Here is a 27,265-nt window from a genome sequence, read left to right as displayed (position 1 = left end):
CATGGTCCCGTGAACGACGTCCCCTGTATCTTCTACGCCACAGATATACCGTGAATAGACCCCTCGCCAGTCTGGCCACCTCTGGCCCTCTCGGATTCCCCTTGGCATGCGCGCACTTCCCCCACATGCGACGCTCGCACACTCCCCGACGTGTGAATCCCGAACTAACCCCACCCCATGAGCACGCGCCACCGGCGCGAAATGCAGTCGTAAAGATTCACGCAAGCGGCGTTGACACTGAAGATCACTATGGCCAGGCCCTCGAATCCTTCTAGCTAGTACGGTCTCGGTGTTGTGCCAAGTGCTATCCGACTCCAGGCCCTCGCCCCATCGTCTCAGCGGGAGGCAAGCTGGATAAACTCTTTTCCCCGCGCCGACAGCGGTCAATGGAGAGGAGCGGTCCGTTGTAGGGTTCTATCTGGTGCAGAGTTCACGGCGGGTCGGGGTACTATCGCCAGCATATGCGCCAGAGGTCGCCGACAACCGGTGGCACAGACGTGTGCATGGCTGAATTTATCTCCCCAAGACGGAATACGCATACATGCACGGTGAACTGGAGCAAACGAGTTTGAGACTAAAGGAAATTGCTCGCAAATAGATACACTGACTGTGGAGAAGTCTATGAGAGAACGGATGGTGAGACAGTATCAGCAAACGATGAAGTTTTATCAATCCTGAAGGCCTGAACCACTGACTGCTGTGCATCACGACGGCCAGAGCTTTCCGAGCAGGCCCATATGGGCGCCCTGATCCCCACACCACTGCCATCGGAAGAATCTCCACCGCAAACGTCCCCACCAACCTGCCCGTCTTTGCATGGATCCAAGGCATGCCGGTAGGCTCCATCCCTAAGTACTCCATGTATACAGGGTAATATACTTATCTCGCGTGGCCCAATCGACCAAGCACAGCCTGCCGTTGACGTCCAGTATCATGTTGCGAGGAGCAAGATCTTGATGGACGAGGACATGTTCGGGACGTGGGGTGCAGTACGCTGGGTGACATCCCGTGAGCCACCAATTGAGATACCTGGCGGAAACGTGGGCGAGGCGTGCCGTTTTGGTCCGTGCAGTCCATGGATCCACTCGGAGACGACGGTTCCCGAGTGAAGTCCGCCAGTCGTCGGAGACGTGACGGAACGCAAGGCGGTCAGGAAAGTTCGGACCTGCCGCGCCACACGCAGGATGGTCCACAAGCCGAGGTGAGGCCAGAGCTGCTCGAGGGCCTGTCCATCCACGCGATCCATGATAATGAAGTGGTCTCCTTGGAGATCGTCGACGACACGTCGGATGATTGGGACTCTGACGCCGACCGACCGTGCTCGTTCGATTGCGTGCAATTCGTCAGAGTGTTGTTGGAAGTGTGGGATCGTTTTCAACATGAGGTCTTGGAGAGGTGATACACCGAAGACTCGGTGCGCGTTGTGTGCAGCATACTAGGAGAGCATTTGATGTATTGCATGTATACTGGTCGAGTAGGTCCTCAACGAAGGCACCGGAGGAGCTCGTAGTGTCTGTTTTTCCTCGCGCGTTAATTACGAGCATAGAGGAAAGGAGCAAATGCTCACATGGCTGACGGAGCCGTGGTTAAACGCAGTGGACGACGTGGACGAGGACGAGGACACGCGCCAGCACCAGATCGAGAACGAGGTCACCCGCAGGGACGTGTCGATTGTGACCGTCCGAGTTCAAACGGCGGATGTACCTCCTCAACCCGGACTCGCCATCATAAGCGGAGGAAAACAGTGACCGGGACGTCGAAGTTGTTCGACTCGCTCTGCAACTACATCAGGCATGCATCTATATATGGTAATTGGATGACGTCATGGCACTCCTCAAGTTCAACGCTCATCCTCTTGGACGCCTACTGCTCCTACAGCCATCACATCTCCAAGATCCGGTGACTCCTTTCGGGCATGCACGGGTCAAATGGCACTATTACGGGTGGTTTGCGTACACAAAGGCCAAGTACTACAGATGTTGTCGATTTTTCGTAACTTAAGCCCGGACCTTGACCCGAACCGGTGGTTTCGAAAATAGTACCAGTCATCGATTATTCGAACTTCTATAAAACACCACAAAGCACATAATAAAACAAGAAGGTAACTCCTATGTCCACAAGCGTAAGAAGCCATGGAGAGTAAGGAGGCAGTCATATGAAGTCGTCAAGGCTCTAAACGGAGGGAGTCAATCAGAAGCAGGATCACTAGTTCACTTGGACCTTCATCGCCAGGTAACGTCCATCCATCATCCAAAGAAAGTACCCTTTGTGATAGGCCGGGCAACCGAGCCCGTGCCCTTAGGGAAGAACCAATATTTGGCAAGACACTCCTGTGTCTCCACCGCATCGGCCCGCGAAACGATGCCTGCGTCGGCCAGATCGTCGACGACGGTATGCAGCCAAAACCGGCATCCCTCGCCGACGGGCGCGAGGATGTACTTGTCCCTCTTCTTCGCGATAATGACCTCCAGGACGTCCTCACGGTGATGGGCGAAGCGGGAACGATATCGACTGAACAGGTGTTGTGCCCGTGACAGCGCAGCGCTTGCTCTCGAGTACGACCATGCCAGGCGAGCCTGGCGCGTTGGGAACCACTTCGACGCGCACAGATGAAGCCGATCCGGTGGCGAGGAAGAGAGACCAGTGATTGGTTGGTTCGAGGCCGGCTCTTGGGTCTCCCAAATTTTCGGGATTCTCGTCGGCCACAAAGTGGATGGTGAGGACGGGGATGTCGAGGGGGTTTTCAAAAAGCGGTACCCCAATCATCGGATGTGGTAATGTGCTTATGGCGGCAGAAGTCATGGCGAGGACAGGGTGTAAAAGCGTACGGCTCGAAAGAGGTGTGTTCGACACGGGCGCTTAATGCACAGTCACCGCCAACGTGGTAACCCCCGTCTTCCCAACCCTCGTAATTCCCTCTCGGCTACTCCGTCAAGACGTTCCCCATCACCGGCACATTGTGCACTCTCACCCCACTTCACAACGACTTCCAACTGCGGCCCGAGGCGGAGCGTCGGATCATTCTGACGTCGCCGTTGCATCAAGTCCGGTGTCTTCTTCAACAGCGCGAAATACGAATTCCTTCTCCACGCAATAGACACACCAACCGAACACGTTCGAGGGTCCGGGACCGGCGACACAGCACAGACCACACGGGATCCCCCGCAGCAACTCCACCATCGTGAATCGCGCACTACGGCATTGGCCGCGTCCGCGCGACCCCACTTTGATGTCCGTGCACGCACCCGCGCCCGTCGGGAGAGAAGCCGAGGCCTGGTCATGGCCGAGCCTCGACTCAGTAGGTCTCCGAGATGACTGCAGGGAGGTGAAGAGCGAGAATGTCGCGTCCAATCGTCAGCTTACGATTCGCGAAGCCCGACGTCGGGAACAGATCACTTACTGAGCGTGACAAGCGACGTCCAGCCGGTGAACGGATGGCTGCGAGTGCGGCCGCCGTGGCAGGGGCGGATGTCGTGAATTTGTCGTCGAGGAAAACACGAGAAGGGGTTGTTATCGCAGAGAAACCAAGAACGGTAGGGCGGGAGATGGAAGAAGAGATATCAGAAGCGTACACCACCAGGAGCAGAGGATGCCAAGCCCAGCAAACCTCCGAGGACCGGGAGCGGACGACGCACCTTCTCTTTCCGGCACCAGAGATGGGATCGTACTGCTCCCATACGTAACCCGTTCGGACGTACTCCTGTCAGGACGCACGCGGTCAGTATCGGCTCGATAACCCAGAGAATAACGCTCCGAAAGTGTACCTTGTGTACGTTGTCGATAACGTTCTTGCGGAGCTCGTCGTAGATTTGTTGCGCACGCGTTTGGAAAGGGCCTTCCTGGGCGGCGTATGTCTGTAGGGTCAAGGTCAGCGTCCGATTGAGGGAAGAAACTCGGACAAAGAATTTGGTAATGGTGACACAACAAGATGACAGGGGATTCTTCACCACCGGATCGACACCGAAGACATCGGGTATCCGAGCGGTCCACCCTCCGGAAGACGAAAGCGGGAAAGGGCAGTATCGTGTGACTTCAGGAAAACGAGACCCGGAGCGAAACAACCAGTTACGATTGCAGGCACGTACCTTGTGCAACGCGGAGAGCGCAAGATAATTCATTTGAATCCAAATCGGCCCTTTCCAGTAGTTCTCGCCCTGGCCAAACTCGGGGTGCGACGCCGATAAGCTACGCAGCCCATACGGCGACCAGAGATGGTCCGGGTCACGCAAGAGCTCGAGGATGGGGCCGAGGTGAGGCGAGTCCGGCGGCAAAACCGACAAAAGGAACGGGAAAAGCGAGAGGTAACCCTTGTGACAGACATGGTAGGACTCGTCTATGGAAAGTGGTTGGTCGGCGGGCAGATCACAAGACGTGCGGAAAAGGAGCGGACCTTCGTCATTCACGCCGGCGTCACAATACATCTGCTCCTCTTCATTCCAGTGCAAGTCTATATTTATGTCAACCACATGTCAGCATTAGGTGGGATGACGATCAAAGAGCCTCCGTACCATCAATATTGTCAATAGTCGCCTTCGCGATCTCTTCGAATGCATCCGCGTCGTCAATCTCACCAATGAACGTGGCAATATCTCGCATCGTCTGCGAGAAGAACGCCATCCAGGAGATCAGGTCTAGGTGGAGCTCACCCGCACTCGGCGGCCCACGGGGGTAGTCGTCCATGCCGCTGGTGAGAACGTGTTGTTGCGAACGGCCCCGCCAGCGGTACGCCTCCGTACGCGAGCGAGCCTTGCGGCCGTACTGCTTGATCTGCCCCCGCTGCGTGCGTCGGAACCATTCGTAATGGCGCTTCAGCGGGCCGTAGATCTCGCGCAGATACCCCAGCGCCAGCTCAGGTTCCTCTAGGAATCGTCTGCCGGCATTGGGGCCTTCCTGCGTGGACAACGGAACTTGGGAGCCGGTGCCGTATTCCATCCCGAGATCGGCGTCGGGGATGCGCTGGTGTGCCCGCAGACGGTTGATAAATGCCGTGACCGCCATCGTCAGAGTGGGCGGGTTGGCGTAAGTGGGGTACTGGGTCTGGAACTCGGGCGGGACGCGGCTCCGTGCCTCCTCGCCGAGAATCTGCTCGCGGGCAACCCATCCGTCGTCGTCAATGAGGTTGATCCAATCCTTGAGAATTTCCAGACTGTGGTGACAGCCTCTATCAGCATCGCTCGGAGATATGTCAACAGAAATTGCCTGACGTGAGGTCGTTATCATAGTGTCCAATGTGGAGGAGATGGAAACCTTCATCCCTAGCGCTCATGTGTCAGCGCCCGGCGCAACTTCCAATAGTTGTACTGCGCTGACATACCAATAAAATCCTCTGGGGAAGAAGCTTCTGCTTGGGGTTGCGGTAAGCAAGCTCCTGGGAGGGACTAGTGTAGGCCCCTTCTTCCCGGCAGCCTCGGACGAATCGTTGTCATCTTCGTCCCACTCGTAAGCAAAGCCTCGGTCAACGATTGAAGTCCCGTAGAAATAGCCGACACCGCCGATGAGATTGGAGGTGAGGGCCTTTGAGAAAGTCCGAAGTGAGTCGGGGTCGGAGTTTTGGTAGTTGGCCGGAATTGGAAACACCGAATCAAAGTGTTCGTTATATGCCGTAGACAATGCCGGTATCCCTTCGTCAAGAACGGACGCTGTGGCCATATGATTAACACGTTTGAACCATGAGGAGCGAGCTACCCTACATGTCAACTTCTGTTTTCCGCTTTGGAAAAAAATGTCGAAGTGGAAGGGTCCGTCGTAGTGCTTCTGCACCGCATATAGATTGCTACCGGTATAGGACTCGTCTGGGAGCTGGAAAATGAACGCTGCATCGGGAAAACCCTTGGTTCCGTCTTTGTAACCTTCGACGACTTCGCTGGCATACTTCATGAGAGGGGCCATAATATGGTCTGCAAAGAGACAGAATGTCAGCACAGCGCCCACTAAAATGCAGGTATGCTGACGAAAGAACAGAAGAATCTGATGGAGTGACACCAGATATCAAGACGCGCTCCGAAATTGCAGGCATGTACGGCCATGTATGCGTCAGCGGAAGTGGAGGTCGCATGTAAAACAGTGGGGACCCGACGGCCAAGCGTCGCACCCAGTACCGAGTACGAAGTGTTGAGCGCCGATGGGTGAAGTGGGTAGGCTTACCCTGAGCTTTCCAGACGGTGCCAGCGGGGACTTGCAGACCGAGATAATGTGACTTCCCAGCTTTGTGCGCAAAAGCGTGCGCGTGCGGGCCTTCCGCGATTAGGTGATTCTCCGGACCTGGCGAAATATCAGAACTTGACTTGACCTGACCAATGCATTGAGGAGCTCGCACCTTCTACAATGCGAATGGTGAAGTCATCTAGCTCCGGGGTAGAGCCTGTGAATACAATGGGACCTTCAAGGCCCTGCTATTGATAAGTAGAGGGCGAGTGAACAAGGTAACTGGAGCCCACGTTTTCATGTTCCTCTGACTCCATGTCGATGCCACCAAGGCCCTCCAGTCCGATATAGAATATGGGGGAGACACGGGATGGGATGGCTTGAGGTACGCATGAGATACGCACACATGTTGAATAGACACAATACATACCGGGATTCAGAGGTTCACCTTTCACTCTCGCCGCCCAGCTTCCACCGAAGTCGCCACCAGGGACCTTGAGGAATTCAGTTGTAATTTTGACATTATTCGGCGCGTCATTGATCACTTGCACGCCTCCCTGACGCGGGTCATATTCCATCCACGAGTATCCCGTAAGACCGTCGTCCTGACTGCATGCATGACGAGCCTCTGTAGCACAGCACCGCGTCAGTAGGCGTGCATACATGCATACGAAGTACACACTTTGAATGGATTGATAGTTGTGCGTTCCAAACCACATGAGCCCAGTCATGAGCGATTGGGGAACTTTTGGTCGGAGGCCAAAGTAGAGCCCCGGACGATACGTGCCCCAGAAGAGTGCGTCAGAATCATTGCCTGCGGCCACGACTGCCGAGGCATGAACGAAGGGCAGCAGGATCCATAACGTCCTCATCTTGCCCGGCGGTTCTTCGGCACAGCAGATGAGAATCTCCGTCCGCGGATGAGCACCGAGTGAGAGGCTAGGGTTGAAGGCAAGACGAGCGAGGTGGGGAAGTCGAGGCGGAGGCCGTGGCCGGGTGAACAGTCGTTTAGCAGTCGCAGCTGGAATTGATCGGACGTGGCAATGGGGCTCCCGGCTGCTGGGCGCATCTAATCTCGCCCCGCGATCTGATCGAGCACAGCGCACTGCAGCACCCGCGAAGGTGTGCTCTTCTTCAACTCTTACTCTGTGGCTCTCCTTCGTCATGCTCAGCTTGTACCGCTCATCCCTGCCCTCCATTGTCCGTCTACTCCTGGGAACGCGGATGCAGCGTGGATACCACATCCAGGACCACAGAGCGTACCGCCCATAGCAACGGCATGCGGAACAAACGCCGACCCTCTGAGTTCTGTCCACCATCCCTTCCCCTCGTCGTTCTCTCTCGACGCTTCCCTTCTCTGCTTCTCTAGGGACCGGACCTTCGCCATGTATCATGATGCGGACGAGCATGTCGCCATCTTCTGGGACTATGGTGCGTTTCTGACTCCTCTCAGTCAACATCCACATATCGAAGCCCCTTTCCCCTCTTGTAGAGAACTGCTCTCCACCATGCAGCTTTCCAGGGTACGATGTCGTGAACAACATCCGCCAGGTTGCCCACCTGTACGGCAGTGTGAAGCTCTTCAAGGCCTACCTGGAACTTTCTGAGCTGTCATCCTCCAAATCTATCGGACTACGCTCGGAGCTTCAGTCCTGCGGTGTCTCGCTAACAGACTGTCCGCATAATGGGAGGAAGGATGTCGCGGACAAGATGATGATAGGTGTGTGACATCATGGTTGAATTTGAGCGCATTACTCAAACATCATGGCCTTTTCCATTAGTTGATATGCTCACCTACGCCATTGACAACCCCGCTCCTGCCACAATCGTCCTCATCTCCGGGGACCGCGACTTTGTATATGCAGTCTCGGTTCTACGGCTGCGCAAGTATCGCGTCGTGTTGGTAGCACCAAACTCCGCCCACGCCAGCCTCAAATCCCAAGCCTCTCATCTTCTTGACTGGGAAACCGACATCATGCGTCGTCCTGGAGTCCGGCCGAACTCACTAGAAGCCTCTCGCCCGGCTTCAGATGACAGCGTCTCGCGTTCTCCCCGAAGACCGGGGCAGTCCTTCGGAGCGAACGCAAAGCCTGCTCGGGGCATTCCGTCACCGGGTCCCGCTCTGGGGCCCCCAGTGCTCCCGTGGACAGCAAAGACGGACATGTGGTCGCCGTTGGCTACCAAGGGAGTCGGCATATTAGGCTCCCTTCCGTCATTACGACAGACGAAACATATCCAGCGGCACCAACCCATACAACGCTTCGACATCCATACGGCACTGATGTGGCAGATGCGACTGATATCCTCGGGTTCAGTATGACGGACGTTAGCGAGACTATGGGCTCCTCCAACCCCGTCGATCTAGTACAAATTATGGAGAGCCTGAAATATGATTCCCAGGCCATGAGTGACTCGTCATATGCGAGGGTGAGTTTCTCTAGATTCCAGGAAGCTAGCTGTATTCCAAGCTCATGCATAACGTACGCCTCAGTCCGTTGAGGAATCGACGCCGACGGAGCAGCCCTGCACGGACTCGCTTAGTCCCGAGGCTACATCTCCAGATATGATTCCGGAGAAGGCCGCCCTGACTCCCGAACCGGTAAGTCCCACTTCGCAATCGCGCCGAAGGATGTCGCCATCTAGCGCGCGCTCGCACGCGGCTCTCTAACGTCTCTTTCTCGAACCGTGATAGGCGGCCCCGAGGAACCAACCGCCCGTCCAGCCAATGGAATCAGACAACATTGCAAAGGGCTATTCTCACACCGCACGCGGCCCTGCAAACGCCCCACCGCCTGCGCACAATGCCTCGCTGCCCATTGCCCCTCGTCCTCCGGCTTCACCGTTGCCGCCCAGTCCCCCGCCTGTGCTAGTGCCTCGCCTCATGACAGCGGAACCGGTCTGTGGGCTCCCGGACGACATTCCGACGGCGTGTCCGGAGAGCCCTGCGGGGAGCACAGCGGGGCCTGTCGTAGTCCAGGCCCCGGACGACATGCTACATGCGGTCCCGGCTGAGGTGGACGCGGAAATGCCTCCAGCGAACGCGGGGATGTCGAAGGTTGCCGATCTGTCACAGTCTGCCCGACCCCGACCCATCGCCGTGCCTCTCCAGGCGCCTTGCACAATGGCCTCCTCCGCTCCGGTTTCGGCGTCTGCGGAGGATACACCGACGACGCCGGCGATCCCAGACGCAAACCCGCCAGCCAATGTGACCAGCCAGGATTCACCAAAGCCATCACACATGCCTCCAACGATTCCCACGCATTTCCACAAGCTCCTGACGGTGCTGGAGGAGTTCCGCCAGAAGGGGACCGACAAGCCCCTGCGAACATGCGTCGCTCTTCGCCTGAATCCCGCGATATACAAGCAAGCAGGCGGGAAAACTTTCAAGACATACGCGGCAGCGGCAGTCAAGGCAGGGGTCATTGTCCTCGGCGGTTCCGAAGGTAAAGCTTGGATGTCCCTTGCCACGGCTTGGCATGGCAAGGTGCCCCCGCAACTCTCTTGAGCTCTCGCCCCTGGTTCTTTGGATTGCAGGAGATTGGCCGCACCGAGCGGAGCGGCTTGTCGCCCTGGGAGCGTTTTCTCCCATGGTGGCTGCGATCGGTACCTGTGCGAGGTAGCAGGATCCCTGGGTAAATCTAGTTGTTGTACACTGTGTATGACTGATGATGACAAGGTATTCCAAATCATTCAGGCGTTGGCCTCCAGGGCATATTGACGAGACCTCGAAACGGCATCGGCTGCCATTTTGACAAGGTGCGTGACGGTCGATTGATGGCGGGCGAGGTGGGGCAGGGCTCGCCTGGGGGTGATGGGGGGATGACATTGGGCCCGGAGGCCGCGGGGGTGCGCGGACCGTCGCCGGAGACGCGGGCTGATGGGGGATGGGAGACGCGCGTGGTGGCACTGCGAGGACGTTCGCCGCACCGTCGTCCGTCGCAATGGGGCAGCAACCATTGGGCCCCGGCCTCCCTCCGTCTTGGCCAGTGCGAGGTGGATCGGGCGCAAACCCATCCATTTGTCACGCCGTCCGCCGGCGCCGTCGCCGCTCTCACGCGCGCGCTGCGTCCGGACGATGCCCATTCCGCGCGATCTCACTCGTTTGGAGACGGCCATGCTGCTCACCCTGCTTCCTGCCTGTCGCCCACTGTCTGACATTAGCAGATCCAGTGCCCGCGCGCGTCCCCTGGCTGCGCCGATCCGGACCCTCTCGTAATCCACAGATTACCCCCGCCCCGAACGCCCCCCCTAGATAAAAGCATTGCCCTCCCGCGACTTCTCGGCTTGATATCCCCTCTTCTCCCATTCCCCGCAGCCATGCGCGCAGACGTCAAGAAAACCTGCAAGCGCATCGTCGGAGCAACCGACGAGGACTCTGCCTCCGTCATCTCCCCCCGGGATTGGGTCAGAGGGTCCGCCTCCAACCCCCTCCAACGCGTGCGCCCACCGTCCTCCCTTCGTCGCCGCGCCCGTGCTTATTTTTCTCGGCAGATCGTCGACTACGTCGTCGCGCTCTTCCCCGTCTTCAGTTGGATCACCCGCTACAGTGCGTCTCCAACCCTCCCCACACTTCGGCGTCATCTGACCACAGCTGTGCAGACCTCGGATGGGCCAGCGGGGACATCATTGCGGGCCTGACGGTTGGTATCGTCGGTGTCCCCCAGAGCATGTCCTATGCGCAGGTGCGTCGCTTCCCGCTTTCTTCCTCTCCCGACGGCCACTCACGTCGTCATACCCAAGATCGCAACGCTTGATCCGCAATACGGTCTCTACTCTTCATTCGTTGGCGTTCTGGTATACTGCGTAAGTGCCGTGCCGCCACTCCGCGGTAAACCCGATCAGCCCTCACCCCAACTCAATCTCCGTAGTTCTTCGCCACTTCCAAGGATGTTTCCATCGGTCCCGTCGCCGTCATGTCTCTCACGGTCGCCCAAATCATCAAGCACGTTACCGAGGCCCATCCCGACGAGAACTGGTCGCATCCGCAGATTGCGACCACCCTCGCCTTCGTTTGCGGCTTCATCGTTCTGGGCATCGGTCTCCTCCGCCTCGGATGGCTCGTCGAGTTCATCCCCGCCCCCGCAGTCAGTGGATTCATGACCGGTTCGGCACTCAGCATCGTGTCTGGGCAGGTGCCAGGTCTTCTCGGCCTGAGTGGCTTCGAGTACGTTCTCATGACCGATATGAGTCCGGGAACGTCGCTGATCTTCATTCTAGCACCCGCGCTGCGACGTACAAGGTCATCATCAATTCACTGAAGCATTTACCTCAGACGAAGCTGGACGCGGCGTTCGGGTTGACGGGCCTCGTTTCGCTTTACATCATTAGGTGGGCTTGCGAGAAGCTTGGAAAACGTTATCCTTCACGAGGTGTGTGGTGTACCATTCATTGGATTCGCCCAGCTGACCGTCCTGCCCAGCGCGCATGTTCTTCTTCATGTCTGTGTTCCGCAACGCCTTCGTGATTGTCGTCCTCACCATTGCGGCGTGGCTGTTTGCTCGCCACCGGAAGGATGCGGCCGGGAACTACCCGATCAAGGTTCTCAAGGACGTGCCGCGGGGTTTCCAGCATCTCGGCCCTCCCACCATCGACCCCAAGCTCATCTCCGCGTTGGCGGGTGAGTTGCCTGTTGCGACGATCATCCTATTCCTGGAGCACATTGCCATTTCCAAGTGTGAGCATCGGTCATGCACGCGTCTGCATTCGCCTTTAGCGCTAACCCCAACTCTCCATAGCCTTCGGACGTGTCAACGGCTACAAGATCGACCCGAACCAGGAGCTGATCGCCATTGGCGTCACCAACACCATCGGCACCCTTTTCGGCGCGTACCCGGCGACCGGCTCTTTCTCCCGCTCTGCGCTTCAGTCCAAGTCCGGCGTGCGCTCGCCCGCATCCGGTCTCTTCTCTGCGGTCGTCGTCATCGTCGCGCTCTACGGTCTCACCCCGCCTTCTTCTGGATCCCCAGCGCAGCGCTCTCCGCGGTCATCATCCACGCCGTCGCCGATCTCGTTGCTTCCCCGCGTCAGGTGTACTCCTTCTGGCGCGTCTCGCCCATCGAGTTCGTCATTTGGGTCGCCGCCGTGCTCGTCACCGTCTTCGCGACGATCGAGGATGGCATCTACACCTCCATCGCCGCCTCGCTCGTTCTGCTCCTCATCCGCGTCGCGCGCCCGCGCGGTCACTTCCTCGGACGCGTTACCCTGCACAACGCCAAGGAATCCAGCTCGCGTGATGTGTACATCCCGATGCAGCCCAACAAGTTCCTCATGAACCCCGACGTCAAGGTCTTCCCCCCGTCGCCAGGCGTGATCGTCTACCGGTTCGAGGAGAGCTTCCTTTACCCGAACTCGTCGTTCGTCAACGACGCGATCGTCGACTACGTCAAGGAGTCCACCCGCCGCGGCAAGGACATGACAGGCGTCAAGGCCGACGATCGCCCCTGGAACGACCCGGGCACGAAGACGGAGGGGGACAACTCGTCAAAACCGATTCTCCACGCTGTCGTCCTCGACTTCTCCGCGGTGTACGTCTTCCGCTCACTCGGCCCGCACACGTGAAAGCTAATCTCCCATGTGTCCATCTCGCAGATCCCACATGGACACCACCGGCGTGCAGTCCCTCATCGACACGCGCACCGAGGTCGAGCGCTGGGCCGACCGCCCGATAGAGGTTAGTGCCTCGTCCGAATCCGCCTCGTCCGTTCTCCCGAGCGCTGATCCCGTCCTCACCTTTGCCTCCCTCCCCTCCCTCGTGCTCGCAGTTCCACTTCGCGACCATCCTCTCGCCCTGGATCCGCCGCGCGCTCGTCGCAGGCGGCTTCGGCGTCGGCTCCGACACGATCCACATGCACGAGGAGATCGCGCCCGTCACCCGCTACCACGACCAGTACATCGCCGACCCAGAGCACACCGAGCCCGCCGCCGCCGACGCGCACGTCTCCAAAGACGTCGCCGAGATCCGCCGCGACGACCCCGAGGCCGGCACGCGCGTCATGGCGATCTCCGTCCGCTCCTCGACAGACGGCACCGTCGCGTCCGCGCTGCCCTCGGCCGGGCTCGGCCCCGGGGCCGAGGCGGCGCTCATGATGCTCCCCGACACGCCGTTCTTCCACCTCGACCTCGCGTCCGCGGTGCGCGCGGCGGAAAAAGGGGTCTCGCGCCCCGCGTCGCTCGCGCCGTCGGTGCGCAAGAAATGAGCCCCGAGTTGTCCACGCGCGCGCCCGCGCACGGGAGGGCCCGCGCTGTAGGTAGGGGTTCACTGGCTACGTTGATTTATCTATCCCACGGAAGGAGGAGCTTTGCTTGCACTTCATGCTTTTTAGAACGGACTGTCACGATTTGATGTATTCATGACCCCGCCACATCCACGCTCGCCATAGATAGTTGTAGTTTTACCGCTACCCTCATGTACACAGAGCGGAATGCCTGTATTATATGACAGCCCTGCACGCTGCGTCAGAGCTGAAATTTTTGGTCCGAGGTGTGCTGTATTGCATCTAAGGAAAGGGGTGTGTATAAGGTCTCTACTACATGCTATGAATCTGCCGTGGTGTACACTCTAAGTGTGTCTCCCTCGGACTCGAGAGCAGCCACGAGCTTGGCTAACCGCTCGCCCGTCTCATCGTCCAGCTCTTCCACGGGGTCGACGGGAGCATACACGAGCTCGCTGCGGAGCACTTGACGGACAGCGTTCGACTCCGCGAGCGCAGACGTCATCCTATGCAGCTCGGATGGTGGGCATGAGAACTGGACGTGAAGACCGCGTCAGCACCAACGACAGAATCCTTGCGAGAACCGCCCACCGTGACCGTGGCGCCCTCGTCCGGCGAGTCCTCGGACACGAAGTCGTGTGCGCCGAAGTCGAACGCGGTCTCCACCGCCATCTCCAGCCGCGCGTCTGCGCTGACGCCTTCCTCGGCGAGTATGGACGCCTCGACCTGGCCTTCGTGCTTGAACAGATACTTGACCTCCGACTTGCGGCCGCTGCGGAAGCGTCAGCGGAAGACGAACGCGGACGGGCGCGCAGGGAGGCAGGCGTACCCGTTGTCTTTCATGAGCTCGTTCAGGAACTTGAAGGTCCGGTTCGGGTTGTCCGACATGGACTCCCTGCGTCCGACGTTCAAACGTTCAGGAGACGCGTCCGCGCGAGCCGACGTGCGCGGAAGGCACTCACACGATGATCCCCACCGAGCCCGGCCCCATGCACTCGAACACGAGCTGCTGCGCCCCCCGCTCGCCCCCGCCCGCGGCCTGCGACCCGCTCAGACCCGCCCGACCGTCCGAGCCGCACGCAGACGACGCACCTTCGCGAGCGCCTTCTCGATGTTGTCCTTCGGGACGCCGCTCGTCTTCGCGGCGCGGATGGCCGCCGCGAGCGCGCCGTTCACCTCGGGGTCGAGGCTCCCGCCGTCTGCGTGGCACGTCTCAGCGAGCGCGCACGGGCGGAGCGCGCGCGGAAGGACGTACTGCGGGCGGCGAGCACGATTTGCTGGCGTGCGCGACGAACGTGAGCCCCTCACGACGCGCGGGGTGGAGCGGGAGTGCGCGCACCCTGTATGCCTGGCTGTAGACCTCGCCCTTCTTGGCATCGTTGGCACCCTTCTGGTTCTTGATTTTCGACCACTGCGGCACGCGCGCTGTCGGGCGCGCCGAGGTAACGAGCGCGTTGGGAGGGCGTACCTTGTTGTGGCCCGAGAGCGCGGGCGGGGCAGGGTGGAAGGCACGAACGGAGCTTAGAGGCCAGGCGACGGACGGAGGTAGCAGAAAACATCAGGAGCAGAGGCAACATCGACTGGTGACGTCTCCGCCCAAAGCGGACATCCTGCCCCTAACCCTACGAGCGGCACGTACTAGTATACACGATCGCATTAATATTGATGTCTCATCCGCCCATCTCACGTCTCAGACTATATCCCTCCCTGTTCTGCTTCGAGTCAGGCCGGAAATTATGGTGGAACTCTTTTGTGACATCGAGCAATGCAATTTCTCTCCCTCCGTATGAGTCGATGTGGTGGAGGTCACACAACGCCACTGCCAAGGACTTGTGTACGACAACAGGCACTCCTACAGCCACCCACCCTGTCTCGAGGGCGACTTTCCAGAAGACTGCTGCGGCTCCTGCGGACGGAGCGGTACCGACAACGCAAGTTACGGTGGCCGTCGATAATATCGTGTTCATAACACGTACAGTATGCGATTTGTACTCTAGCGGGACTTAACTTGACAGCAGAATACACAGCGAGCGAGACACGGAGCAGAGCACAGAGGAAATGGAGAGGACACCAAGAGAACACCGCGAACACTTGCCCCCCACGCTTACACCGACACGACCACCTCTGCCGCCGTCTTCTTCCCCGGCACCGGACTGGAGATGCTCGACGTCGACGACGCCGCGGTCCGGCTCCGGCTCAGGCCCGCCTCCGCCGCGCGCACCGCCGCGGCGAGGTCGAGGTGGAAGAAGGGCGTCTCCTCCGACACGATCGGCGCGTCCGCCTCGTCCGCCTCCACGCCCTCGACGGCCTCCTCGACGTCCGCGCTCTTCCCCTGCGATTCGACCCGCGTGCGCCCGCCGCGGTAGGGCACCACGGGCGCGATCTCGGTCGGGACGTGCGCGTGGACGGCGCCGACGCCGAAGCCGCCCGCGACGAGCGCGCGGCGGATCCAGGGCGAGAGCACGGAGGCGAAGTGGAACTGTGCGATGCGCACGAGATCAGGACCGGCGCTCGCGACGGGGACAAGGTAATCAGGGACGCACCTCGACCGGGCCGTCCGCCCACCGCTCGACCTCCGTGCGCGTGTCGATGAGGGACTGCACGCCGGTCGTGTCGATGTGAGACCTGGGGGCAGATAAGGGGAGGGGGACCCGCGCGGCGCGCATCAGCATGCCGTCCACTGCGAGTTCGGAACACGGAGCACTCACACCGCAGAGAAGTCGAGCACGATCGCGTGCAGCGCCGGCTTCGCCATGTTCTCCGCGTTCTCGTCGTGGCCCGGGCGCGGCCCCGGGTCGTTCCACGGCCGGTCGCTCATCCGGACCGTGGTCATGTCCAGCCCGCGCCGCGTGTTCGTCTTCGCCCAGTCGACGAGCACGTCGTTCAGCTGCGACGTGTTCGGGTACAGGACGCTCTCCTGGAAGCGGTACACCACGATCCCCGGCGCCGGCGGCGTCACCTTCACCTTCGGCGCGGGCGTCATCGGGACGAAGACCTCGCGCGTCTCGCCGTCGGCGCCGTCGCGCGCCCCCGCGGTGCGCAGCGTGACCTTGCCCAGGAAGCTGCCGCGCGGGTGCGCGACGCGGATGATGAGCAGCACGAGCGAGGCGCAGATGGAGGTGTAGATCCCGTTCTCGATCGAGGAGAAGACGGTGACGAGCACGGCGGCGACCCAGATCAGCCACTCGAGCGGCGAGACGCGCCAGAAGGAGTACACCTGGCGCGGGGACGCGACGAGGTCGGCGACGGCGTGGATGATGACCGCGGAGAGCGCCGCGTTGGGGATCCAGAAGAAGGCGGGGGTGAGGCCGTAGAGCGCGACGATGACGACGAGCGCGGTGAGGATGCCCGCGGCGGGGGTGCGCACGCCGGACTTGGACTTGAGCGCGGAGCGGGAGAAGGAGCCGGTGGCGGGGTACGCGCCGAATACAGACCCAACAGTGTTGGTGACCCCGATGGCGATGAGCTCCTGGTTGGGGTTAATTTTGTAACCATTCAGGCGGCCAAAAGCTGTATGACAGTCGTGAGAACGCTTCGGGCGCAGTCTAGGGACAAAACTCACACTTCGAAATGGCGATGTGCTCGAGCAGGAGGATGATGGTCGCGACAGGGAGCTCGCCAGCCATGGCGGACAACAGCTCGGGGTCGATAACAGGAGATTTGACGTGCTGGAACCCGCGCGGCACGGTCTCAAGGATCCTGATCGGATATTTCCCGGACGCACTGCGGCGGTGGCGGCAGTACAGCCAGGACGCGATGGTCAGGACGACAATGACGAAGGCGTTGCGGAAGACGGAGAGGAAGAAGAAGAAGCGCTCTGCGAAACAGTCAGTCTCTGTATAGCACTCGAGAATTGCATAATCTACTTACTCCGACGGGGGTAACGGGCTCCCAACCAGTCGCACACTATGCGAAACCCGTACAGGCAGACAAGACCGGTGATCCCAAACGCGGCGTCGAGTTGTGTATGGGGCAAGAACTTGAAGCAGTTGATGATAACCTTGTAGGTCTCAGCGCGGGTGCTGTCAACTGGTCAGCATGAGCTCGTATCGACCGTCCGTAGGCGAACTTACTCGAAGCCGGACTCTCCGAGCAGTCCGGGGACTTGGCCAGCGGCGATACTGATCGCAGATCCGGTCATGAACCCACTGACGGCGGGCGCGGGGATAAGCTCCACGAGCCAGCCTAACCTCAGGAGGCCGACGCCGAGCACGATGAAGCCGCAAATGAAAGCGACGGTGGTACCAATCTGAGGACCGTCCCATTGTCCGGGGTGGTGAGCCTCGACATGGGCGATGATACGGGAGACGGTGAGGGACATGACTGCGACGGGGCCGATGGAGACATCCTTGGAGGTGGCGAAGAGCTGCAGGACGGAAACCGTCAGCCCGCGTCACATGGTGAGGCCCGCTCCTGCGACTCACGCAATAGACGGCGACTCCCACAAAAGCGGAGTAGAGACCGTACTGCGTGGGAAGCGTGGCGATCTAACGGCACAAGGTTAAGTACGGCTCCCTGGCGAGCGTCACGGGCTCGACGCACCTGGGCATAAGACATGCTCTGGGGGACGACCACGATGCCGACCGTCAAGCCGGCGATGACATCACCGTACAGCCATCCGAGGTCTGCGATTGCCGTCGTTCAGCAGACGGAGCAGTGCAGCGGATAGGAGCGACCTACTGTACCGACTGATCCATTGCAGAATGGGGAACAGACTCTGCAGATAGCGCACCACCTGGGAAACATGAGCGACAAAACTTGAGGGCAGGAAACCATACGTACTGCGTTCGCTGGCTGTTTCGTGGTATGCTGTCGCGTCCAGTCCGCGACGGTGACGACAGGGACAGTGGCTTCAGGGTAACCGATGATCTGTTTGCCGAGAAGCTTGGCTTTGGTGGTGAGGGAGGGCATGTCGCCGGTGGGCCGAGACAAGGGAGTCTGGGAGGACAAGCTCGCTGAGGAGGTCATTTTAAGAGGCCGCCGGAGTCCGAGGAAAGCGAGATGAATCCAGGCACGGCGGAGGTGGTGAGCGCAGATGGGCGTATAGCGCAATCCGGCTGGGGGATGAGGAATGCAGGGCCAATGGAACTAGGCTATACTGGCTTGGCGGCTGTCGGCGGCGAACCGAGGAGCGGTTGGGGTGGGGGCTTGCCGCGCGAGCTGGCGAGGATTTATGCTGCGTGCGCGGCGAGGCGGAGGCGAGGGCAGAGGCGAAGACGGGGTGGTGCAGAGAAGAACACCGAGCTCCATGATTCATCTTCGGGTGGATGAAGTCAGCACAGGGGATGAAAAGCGTCGTGCGCTCAGAAGCACGTCATCGAACTTTGCTGTTGCGCCAGAGCACGTGACTTGCCTTTTCTGGCCCAGATGAGGAGTCTCGTAGAACTCTGACGCCTTCTCCGCGCCTTGGCCACATTCGATCCGTCGTCGCTCTCTACAGCCCGCATCGCGCTCTCTCGGTCTCTCTCAGTCCTCCGTTTTCCGTGGACGCGGTCGCGGTCGCTGCGCCGCCACGCACGGGCACACGTACGGCCGGACGGAATCACAATCAAAGCCCGGGGACTGTGTGCTCGTGTACATCGCGACGTGCTTGGCTGATTATCCCATTGCCGCTGTTCAGCGGAGCTTCCGTAGCCTCATGTCAGTGTACACCTCAAACACCGGCCAGAGAGTCTACGTAACCGGAGCGCACAGTACGCGCGCCCGTCGCGTGCCGCCGATCTCGGAATCCCTCCTGGAAGGCTACCCCACGCGCACTGAGTACGAGTGGCAGAAGCCTCGCCGCCTCGCGACCGGGCGGCAGCGTGCGCGATCCGCGGTGGCCATCGCTGAGAGAGGCCAGCCCGCCGCCGCACCCCGGACTCAACCCCTTGGGAGTGCAGGCTGTCTGCAGGTGGATGTGCTCGATTCTGGGTGGCGTCCCGTCTATACCCTGGCACATACAGAGACCAGCAGGCAAATTTAGTGCGAGATACAGAACGAGCGCTCTAGAATGTGTCCTCTCACAAGACATCAGTTAGCCTGCACAGGCGTCTGGGAGCCCGCGGTCGAGAACACGTCCAAGTTCCTTAAGCTCTGTCGAGCGGGTTCCTGTCTTCGGCTCTTCGCGAGCCTCGAGGCTACCCGTGAGCCACTCCGCCCGCTCTCCGCTAGCAGACGCAGGGTTTATAACAAATAGCAATCACGGATAGCAGGTATGAACCCGCGGTGTACGTACAACTAGTGTCGACTTTTCGGGTTCATGCACCCCGGTTGCTGACGTCCTCGTCTCTTGAGCGCTGAGTAGCACCATTGGACTGCTGCTGCCGTGTCGGGATGCACGTCAGGTACCGCCAGACGCTGCACTGGCTCCGCGGACCGGGTTGGAATAAGCCCGTTTCTGTCCTGGAGTACGATTCCCTTGCCCCGTTTCCACCATAAACATTTAATGCGATGCCAGCATCCAGGGATCAAATGAGCCCGCCTTTGGACTGAACACGGCCTACGATAATCAGCGCTGAACGATGCGCAACCTGTCAGCAGCGAGGCCGTCGAGTATGCGGACAGAAGCGCGCTCACCCGTTGGTATTCTGAGAAGCACACTTTGTCAGTACACACCCCCTCTTCCCAATGCCCCCCGCAGGACATCGCATGGTTACCAAAATCTCGGCGCGATTCTTCCGCGAAAGGGCGGCACAGCGAACGTGCCTTGGTGTCTAATGGTGCGCTGCAACGCGAGCCAACGAGATTTCGACTGTCGTCAGAACCCTCCACGATCGCTTGGAAGTGGAAGCACGGACAAGAATATCTCCTTTCGTCACCAGGCAGCATGAAGAACATGAGTTCTCGTCGAAGGCATCGAACACGTCTTGCGCGTGTGCTGCACAAGTGCGGTCGGAGGACCGGGCCGCTGCGACCGTGCCGAAGCAAGAACACGATCGAGGAGATCGGCCGACGCGAAGATGGGTTGTACGAGGCCATGAGCTGGATTAGACTGGAGGAACCGATACATTCATCACGACAGCGGGTGGGTGTTACGACACCATTCTTGGTACAGACATATTGCTACTCCGAGTCTGCCCCAAGACCTTCGACGCCAAAACAGACCTGTTTTACCTACAACCGAAATAAGGGCGCGCGGGAATATAGTAATGCATTATGTCTGGAAAAAGCCTATCAGCCACCGTTCGCCGGCACACCTTGCCAGAGTCCGTAGGTCTTCCCGGGGCTAGTTTGCCACAACCGAATGGTACCATCCTCTGCAAAACAAGACAAGTATTAGCCTCCGAAGCAAGCTTTCACATAAAAGCAACAGAAGTATAGATAGAAGTTCACAATGCATGAGTTAGGTCGCAAGGCGGGTCCATGCTCCGCCATTTCACAGTACATAGATATGCTCATAGTGCATAGGTCAAGAGCACGCTGTGCACTATGAGCATCTAAGCTGTGCTGCTGATGCCACGTCACAGTACTCTCCTGGCTTGTATGCTGGGAGAACACAAAGCCACGATGGATCCGTGCGTCCCGACCTTCCCCGCATTCAAAACCATCGGGGTGGAAAAAAAGAAGGCAACTCACCACTCCCGCTCGCAAACACCTCGCCATCTGGACTGAACTCGACACAGTGGACGGGCCCGTGATGTCCCTTCAACACTTCCCGCTCCTCGCCCGTCACGTCGTGGATGCGCACCCACTCGTCGCTCGTGCTCCCGGTGACGAACCGATCTTGGAGGATGGGGTGGATCGACGCGGACGAGGGCGCGTACGGCAGCGTCAGGCTGTGCGTCTGTGGGCCGTTGAGCAGCGCGGGGATGAACGACACCGTCTTGCCGGACGTGACCACGATCCGGTTCGTCTGGGGGGAAAGCTCCATCGAGGTGATCGGGCCCGGGAAGGTGAGGTTCGTCGTGAGCGCGCGCGTGCGGAGGTCCCACCACTTGATCATCCCGTCCTCGCCGGCGGTGACACCGGTGTGGTCGCCGACCCAGACGACGCTCTTGACGGTGCCATCATGCGAGAGGCCGGAGGGGCCGTCGACGAGGAAGTCCGGCTCGGCGTCCGGGCGGTTGACGTCGAACATGCGCACTTTCTTTTCCTGGCCGCCGGTGAGCATGTGGCTTGCGCTGGGGGATATCGCGACGCTGCGGACGATGTGGTTGTGGGGGAATGACTGGAGACATTCGCCGGTGTAGGTGTCCCAGACCTTGCTGATCGGACGGGCGAAATCCAGTCAGATCCAGACGCCGGAAACGCTCCGCGGGGGCACGGGGGTGCGGATCGTAGACGTACGCAGTGAAGTCGGCGCTGCCGGATGCGGCGCGCGACGTGTCTGGGGAAAGCTTGCTGCTCCATACCGCGCCCTTGTGGCCGATGAAGGTGCCGATCCAGTCGCCGGTCCATTCGCGGAGCATAGGATTGCCATCTTTGCAGGAGGAAATGATCACATACGTCCCGTCGTCCTGGAGGGGCGAGAAGGATAGATGGGTGACGGGGCGTGTATGCCCGGGCGCGACGAGCGGGACGGCTTTGTGTGGAAGGGCCATAATCGGGATCGTATGGTACAGGCCGAGAGTCGTGGGGGTCGTTACGCAGGCGCACCGCGCGCTGACAGATCTAGAGATGAACGGTGTGCTGGCGAGAAAAGAAGGAATACAGCGGTGTCTCAGGCGAAGGCAAAGGACGGCGAGGAAGGGGCGCGCACGAGAGTTGGCGTCCCTCCAGCCCTGCCCTCCCCACCACGTGGGCTTCCATTTCTGGTCCCTTTCATCAAAACCCGCCCCTGCACCAACTGCAATCGGCCCCGCTGCGACCTCCACCGTGCCATCTGCCTCAGACTGCACTGTTCTCTGACCCAACGCACTCACTCGACTGTATCTGGCGTGCTGTGGTAGGTGCGTCGCTTTGGTCCCCAATTCGCCCAGCCTCCTTGCTATCTCGAGCGCAGCCCACACGTACCCAGCGCCCATACAGTACCGCGCCACGGATCAGTATCGCGTGCAGCGCGGTCCGCAGTCTATCCAGACCTTGTGACGCGCCGGTTACACCGTATGCGTCTCACGACGAGGCGTCGGTTGTGGCATCTTGAGCATCAGCTTGTCGTGCACAACTTCTATCATGATGCAAAGACGTGTACTGACAAATCAACCTAGTAGTCTACAATATTTCTGAGATCCGACGGCAATGTTCGAAATTGTTGTGGCTCTCCAGTTTTGAGTCCTGTCGATGTATATCTTTCAGCGCATTTCAGGGAAACCCCGTTCAATAAATATTTCAACAGCTCAGCTACCTGAATCCGATTCGTGACAGCAAGACACTTCGAACAATCCCCGAATGCCGACACCACTCCCCCGGAGACTCCTCGCCAACAACCAAATCCGTGCATGCGGACTCCCCGCTACGCGTCGCGCCTCCATTCCATCACACTCCACCCACCCGCAGCTGTACCACTAGTGAACTGGGCATGACATTTCGCCAAAGGATCCCACCAGTTAATATGCAAGTCTGCCGCGAGGCGTACACCACACGGTAGATCGCGGATGCTTCGCAAAAAAGTCGACAACATGCCGTAAGAGCATAACGAATTGCTGCGCACCGACGAGCCCATACGCCCGAAATGAGCCACTGCGCCCTCGAAGTTCAGGTTCGCGCGGAAGCGGCGGCACGCCCGACCGGCGTCGCCCCCGCGTTCTCCACCTTCTTCCGCACGTACGGCCAGCACAGGCCCACCGCGAAGTGCCCGTCCTCGTAGTCGTCGTAGAGGTTCACGATGCCCTTGTTCTTTCCCTGCGCGATGTAGTCCTTCAGCCGCGCGGCGCCAGCGCGCTCGAACAGTGCGGTCCGGTCCCGGACGACTTTCGACAGGAGGCTGCCGAGCTGCGACGACGCGACCTTGGTGAGCCCTTCGTCGTGTTGCTGCCTGAGGATGTCGACGAGCGGCTGGAACTCGGGAGGGACGACGGGGTGCCAGAGTTCCTTGGGCTGGTCGTCTCGTGGCTGCTTTGGTGGTGGGTTGGTTTGCACTATGGGGGCGGTAGTTGACTTCCTCTCCTTTCTTTCGGCTGTGGAGGGTGCACTTGTGGTAGTTGAAGTTGAGGAGGGCGTAGATGGATGGCCAGGAGGGGGTGGCGGTAGGACTCTTGCAGGGGTAGTCGGCAGACTGCTTGGCCGGGGCTGTTGATGAGAAGTCGATGCGAGATTTTCATGACTTTGAGCATGGGGGAAACCGCTGACGTTCAGGGGAAGTGGTAACGGAAGAGGAGAAGGTGGTGTATGCTGGAAGAAACGTCGAACATCCTGTGGAGACGGCGGACTGGGTTCTAATTCTGCTGTAGAGAGCCGAACAGTACTGGGAGGAGATATCTGTGACCGAGGGACACTGGTCAACGCCACAAGCAGACGCAGCAGTGATCAACATGCTTACTTTGGTACTGAACGGCTTTGAACAGCTCTCTCCAGCGGCGAGAGCCTCGGCGGCAGGACTAGAGTCAGTGGAACCCACCAATGTCTAGAAGCAAGTGGTAGGGGGTCAGCTGTTGATCCAGACGATTTTGTGAAACATACGCTTGTGTCGGAAGGCGACGTTTCGCGAGCAGCGTGGTGCGCACGTTCTGGGCGGCCGCCGGACACCGAACTTGGTGGCGTAGCAGCAGCATCTCGGGGCTCCCTCTTTCGACTTCTCCCGCCATCGGAGATCTGCCCTACGGGTGCTACACTTGGCGGTCTCGGGATGGTGCTGCGGTTGCAGGAAGTGGAGGGGATTGCATGGGATGACTCCCACGGTCCTAATAGCCCCAAGGAAGGTGCGGGCAGTGGCTGATTTGTAGTTTGGGGGGGACTAGCTTCGCAAGGAACAGAAGGAAGGACCTCCGGAACAGAAGGAACTTCGGGTAGGACGTCATGGGGCCAGTTGTATACGAATTCCGCTTGTGATTTGAGGCAACCGGGGGTAGATCTAGGTGCGAGCAAAACAATACGGTACTGGCGCAAGGCGAGGACGGAGACCGCATACACGAAGTCACGATCTCCGGTGATAAGAAAAATCGTGGTCGGAGCCGGGGTATCAATTGCATACGCCATCATGTCGACTAAAATCCATTTGAGTAGCCATTCGTGCTGTGCATATGAAGACGGTTACCGATCATCATCTTGTCGGCGACGTCTTTGCGACCGTTGTGAGGACAGTCAATGAGCGAAACGCCGCACGATTGAAGCTCCGAGCGCAGAGCCAAGGATCGCGGGGTCGTGTGTTCGGGATATTCAAGGTATGCCCTAAAGCTCTTGACGCTCCCGTACCGATGTGCGATCGCGCGTATTTTATTCACGATCATGTACGGGGGCTCCATGGAAGGGAGAGCGCAATTCTCTGACACTAGGTGTGGGCGATGTGGCAGGCGTAGTGCAGAGGATCTGACAAACCATAGTCCCAGAAAATGGCTACACTGGACGTCATTTTGCGGGGAACCTAGAAACACTGTAAGACTCTCAGGACAATCAAACGCTCTGCTCGTTCCGAGATGCTTACCGTGGCGTGGAAGGGGTCGCCGGGGCACTATGTGGGTGCAGGCGAGGGCTGAATGAATTGGATCATGAACAACAGAGGACGAGCTCCTGGAGGAATGTTTACGCGGCTCATCGGACTCGAATAGCATCGGCTGGGCCCGGGTGGCTGCGGGTCGGTTCAAGTTGAACCACGAGCGGTCCGGCCCCGACCCTCACGTGCACACATCAAGTATCTCTCCTCCAGCCTGTTACTTATGTATAGCGCTGAACTAGAGCTAAGCGATCTTGGCGCGCATAGGCTGCTCTCAACCACCACCTCCATATCATATGATGCACCACAAGTCAGCACTCCTCCTATTACCTTACCTTGTGACACTCGCTGCGACTTTGCCATGCGCCTGGCCCATGAGACTGCGTCGCGCCCTTCGCTGTCTTTCGTGGGTAACCCATGACCTCCTGATCATTCTTCTCTTATGTACATCCTGCAGTGACCGACGTTTAACATGCATGCGGGCGTGCTCTAGCCAGCTATAAGTATACCGCTGTGAGAATTGGCCCCACCCCAAGTATCGTCCCACCCCTGAACTCGCAGTGCCGTGTAGAATCCTCTCCCCCTCAACACCATGTTATCGCTCCTGGCTCGTCGCGCCAACGTTTGCCGCCCCAGCAATGTGACTAGACTGGCATTCTCGACTACTGCAGCGCGACGTGAAGAAGCCGCTTCTCGCTTGAAGAACGCCGGTCAGCTTCCTCCTTATGGACCAGTCGGCGTTGCGAGAGCCCTGGCTTCAGACACCTCCTCCCGTGCGTTGCTCGATACATGGTGAATTTCTCACCACTGACGCCTGAGGCACCAATGCACTAGCTTCACAGCCCACACTTTTCTCCCAGGAGTTTTCCCTCGCAGACCGTGTCGCCCTTGTTTCTGGAGGCAATCGAGGTCTCGGCCTGGAGATGGCGCTCGCCCTTGTTGAGGCCGGCGCCCGAGCCGTTTACTGCGTCGATCTGCCCAAGCAGCCCGGAGAAGAGTGGAAGCGTGTTTGCGACTACGCGGGACGCATGGAAGGCTTGCCCAGTGAAGGTCGGCTCGAATACCTCAGTGGCGACGTAAGGGATCAAGAGGCAATGTGGCGCATTGGTGAGACCGTGGGCGCGCGCGAAGGCCGCCTCGACACATGCGTGGCCGCTGCGGGCATCCTGAAGACGCATACGGACTGCCTGGAGTATCCGCACAAGCAATTCCAAGAGGCGAGTGATATTTCGAACCCTGATCTCCGCCCATGCGTTCCCCGGTCTGCCTCGTTTTGTTGCTGGAACACTGCGCATATGCGTCTATTTTCCGTAACACATGCGCGACCTCGGATGTATGTCGGCGGTGGACACGTATGCTCCCTGCCGTGACGCACGTATAGTGACTCTGGGTCGTCCTCTTGGCAGGTGATGGATATCAACGTCAACGGCGTCCTCTTCACTGCGCAGGCTGCGGGCCGCCAGATGGACAAGTTCGGGAACGGCGGGAGCATCATCCTCGTCGCGAGCATGAGCGGAAGCATTACGAACAAGGTGTGCCTATCGCCCACGACAGCGCCCGTTGATCACGCTCACCGTTTTGCGACTTTTTCTCGTGCTTGTGGACGATGCCCGGGTGTGTATCCTCGCCGTGCCTGGACGCTACTGTGACATCCGGATGGGCCGCGTTTAGGATCACGCCTGGGTGTCGTACAACACGTCCAAGTCCGCCGTGCTGCAAATGGCACGCAGCATGGCCTGCGAACTGGGCCCGAAGCGCATCCGCGTCAACACTCTCAGCCCGGGTCATATTTACACCAAGTGAGCCGCTTCCCTTCCAGATATTCTCGTAGCGGAGCCTCTGGTGTGGTGGCCCTCCCAGCTTCGAGCGCTCCGAGCGCGTCTTCAATTTGCAATCGGACGCGGGTTTCGCAGACGCTGATCGGATCCAACAACCCACAGCATGACCGCAGCCTACCTCGATTCCCAACCGCATTTGCTTGAGAAGTGGTCGAGCCTCAATCCCTTCGGGCGCATCGGGCGGCCAGATGAGCTCCGCGGCGTGGTTACGTGGCTCGCGAGCGACGCGAGCACGTTCTGTACCGGATCCGAGTACGTCCTTTTAACTACTGCACGGATGTTCCATGTACTGACTGTGCCCCTTCGCAGCATCCTCGTCAGCGGTGGACATCATGCGTGGTGATGTGACAGCTGGATGCCTTTACCGTCTGCCTCGCGGCATACCCGGGTCTAGTGTGGTCCTTGACGGTTGTTCAGTCTGCTTTCACTGTTCTGGGTGCTTATCACGAGTCATGTGTATGGATTTGGGCGCTCGTTTGTACGTTGGGAAGTCATGCATCACGCGGTAGACAAGAATTCTAGTGCGAAGCCACCGACCAAGTGTTATGACTCTGAATATGAAC

At 59.3% G+C, this 27,265-nt stretch overlaps 7 protein-coding genes across 7 annotated transcripts; 2 read left to right on the top strand and 5 right to left on the bottom strand.

The window, feature by feature from the left end:
- Positions 1 to 2,246: 2,246 nt before the first annotated feature.
- On the bottom strand, positions 2,247 to 2,802 carry BXZ73DRAFT_73105 (uncharacterized protein; the record flags this gene model as incomplete). Its single annotated transcript, XM_048021833.1, has 2 exons — positions 2,247 to 2,477; positions 2,518 to 2,802. The coding sequence occupies 2 exons, from the start codon at positions 2,800 to 2,802 to the stop codon at positions 2,247 to 2,249; spliced, it is 516 nt and encodes a 171-aa protein (XP_047884045.1).
- Positions 2,803 to 3,295: 493 nt separating this feature from the next.
- BXZ73DRAFT_95824 (glycoside hydrolase) lies at positions 3,296 to 7,016 on the bottom strand (the record flags this gene model as incomplete). The annotated part of the gene is made up of 15 exons (XM_048026905.1): positions 3,296 to 3,315; positions 3,401 to 3,438; positions 3,636 to 3,700; positions 3,765 to 3,854; positions 4,086 to 4,333; positions 4,391 to 4,447; positions 4,509 to 5,146; positions 5,205 to 5,255; positions 5,315 to 5,639; positions 5,691 to 5,897; positions 6,145 to 6,261; positions 6,317 to 6,389; positions 6,438 to 6,523; positions 6,575 to 6,772; positions 6,827 to 7,016. The coding sequence occupies 15 exons, from the start codon at positions 7,014 to 7,016 to the stop codon at positions 3,296 to 3,298; spliced, it is 2,403 nt and encodes an 800-aa protein (XP_047884044.1).
- A 3,445-nt stretch (positions 7,017 to 10,461) lies between these two features.
- Positions 10,462 to 13,340, top strand: BXZ73DRAFT_86465 (sulfate permease; the record flags this gene model as incomplete). Its single annotated transcript, XM_048024215.1, has 11 exons — positions 10,462 to 10,581; positions 10,636 to 10,690; positions 10,744 to 10,826; positions 10,885 to 10,947; positions 11,013 to 11,308; positions 11,362 to 11,513; positions 11,564 to 11,818; positions 11,880 to 12,080; positions 12,116 to 12,668; positions 12,733 to 12,814; positions 12,906 to 13,340. 11 exons carry the CDS (start codon positions 10,462 to 10,464, stop codon positions 13,338 to 13,340), a joined length of 2,295 nt encoding a protein of 764 aa, XP_047884043.1.
- A 2,119-nt stretch (positions 13,341 to 15,459) lies between these two features.
- Positions 15,460 to 18,266, bottom strand: BXZ73DRAFT_36823 (sulfate permease; the record flags this gene model as incomplete). The annotated part of the gene is made up of 10 exons (XM_048017894.1): positions 15,460 to 15,834; positions 15,899 to 15,980; positions 16,064 to 16,865; positions 16,918 to 17,172; positions 17,226 to 17,377; positions 17,429 to 17,721; positions 17,780 to 17,842; positions 17,898 to 17,980; positions 18,036 to 18,090; positions 18,138 to 18,266. 10 exons carry the CDS (start codon positions 18,264 to 18,266, stop codon positions 15,460 to 15,462), a joined length of 2,289 nt encoding a protein of 762 aa, XP_047884042.1.
- A 2,244-nt stretch (positions 18,267 to 20,510) lies between these two features.
- Positions 20,511 to 21,877, bottom strand: BXZ73DRAFT_37531 (serine/threonine kinase receptor associated protein; the record flags this gene model as incomplete). The annotated part of the gene is made up of 3 exons (XM_048018028.1): positions 20,511 to 20,593; positions 20,913 to 21,541; positions 21,624 to 21,877. 3 exons carry the CDS (start codon positions 21,875 to 21,877, stop codon positions 20,511 to 20,513), a joined length of 966 nt encoding a protein of 321 aa, XP_047884041.1.
- A 1,093-nt stretch (positions 21,878 to 22,970) lies between these two features.
- Positions 22,971 to 24,676, bottom strand: BXZ73DRAFT_73100 (NYN domain-containing protein; the record flags this gene model as incomplete). The annotated part of the gene is made up of 4 exons (XM_048021832.1): positions 22,971 to 23,504; positions 23,755 to 23,838; positions 23,895 to 24,418; positions 24,469 to 24,676. The coding sequence occupies 4 exons, from the start codon at positions 24,674 to 24,676 to the stop codon at positions 22,971 to 22,973; spliced, it is 1,350 nt and encodes a 449-aa protein (XP_047884040.1).
- Positions 24,677 to 25,456: 780 nt separating this feature from the next.
- Positions 25,457 to 27,045, top strand: BXZ73DRAFT_86475 (sorbose reductase sou1; the record flags this gene model as incomplete). Its single annotated transcript, XM_048024217.1, has 6 exons — positions 25,457 to 25,637; positions 25,699 to 26,081; positions 26,271 to 26,396; positions 26,536 to 26,663; positions 26,805 to 26,954; positions 27,012 to 27,045. 6 exons carry the CDS (start codon positions 25,457 to 25,459, stop codon positions 27,043 to 27,045), a joined length of 1,002 nt encoding a protein of 333 aa, XP_047884039.1.
- Between the last annotated feature and the right edge of the window lie 220 nt (positions 27,046 to 27,265).

This window comes from Epithele typhae, assembly GCF_022376455.1.
Source record: "Epithele typhae strain CBS 203.58 chromosome Unknown BXZ73scaffold_1, whole genome shotgun sequence".
Classification (NCBI taxonomy): Eukaryota; Fungi; Basidiomycota; class Agaricomycetes; order Polyporales; family Epitheliaceae; genus Epithele; species Epithele typhae.
The sequence above is the reverse complement of the archived record's forward strand: the minus strand, read 5'-3'. Positions and strand labels throughout refer to the sequence as shown.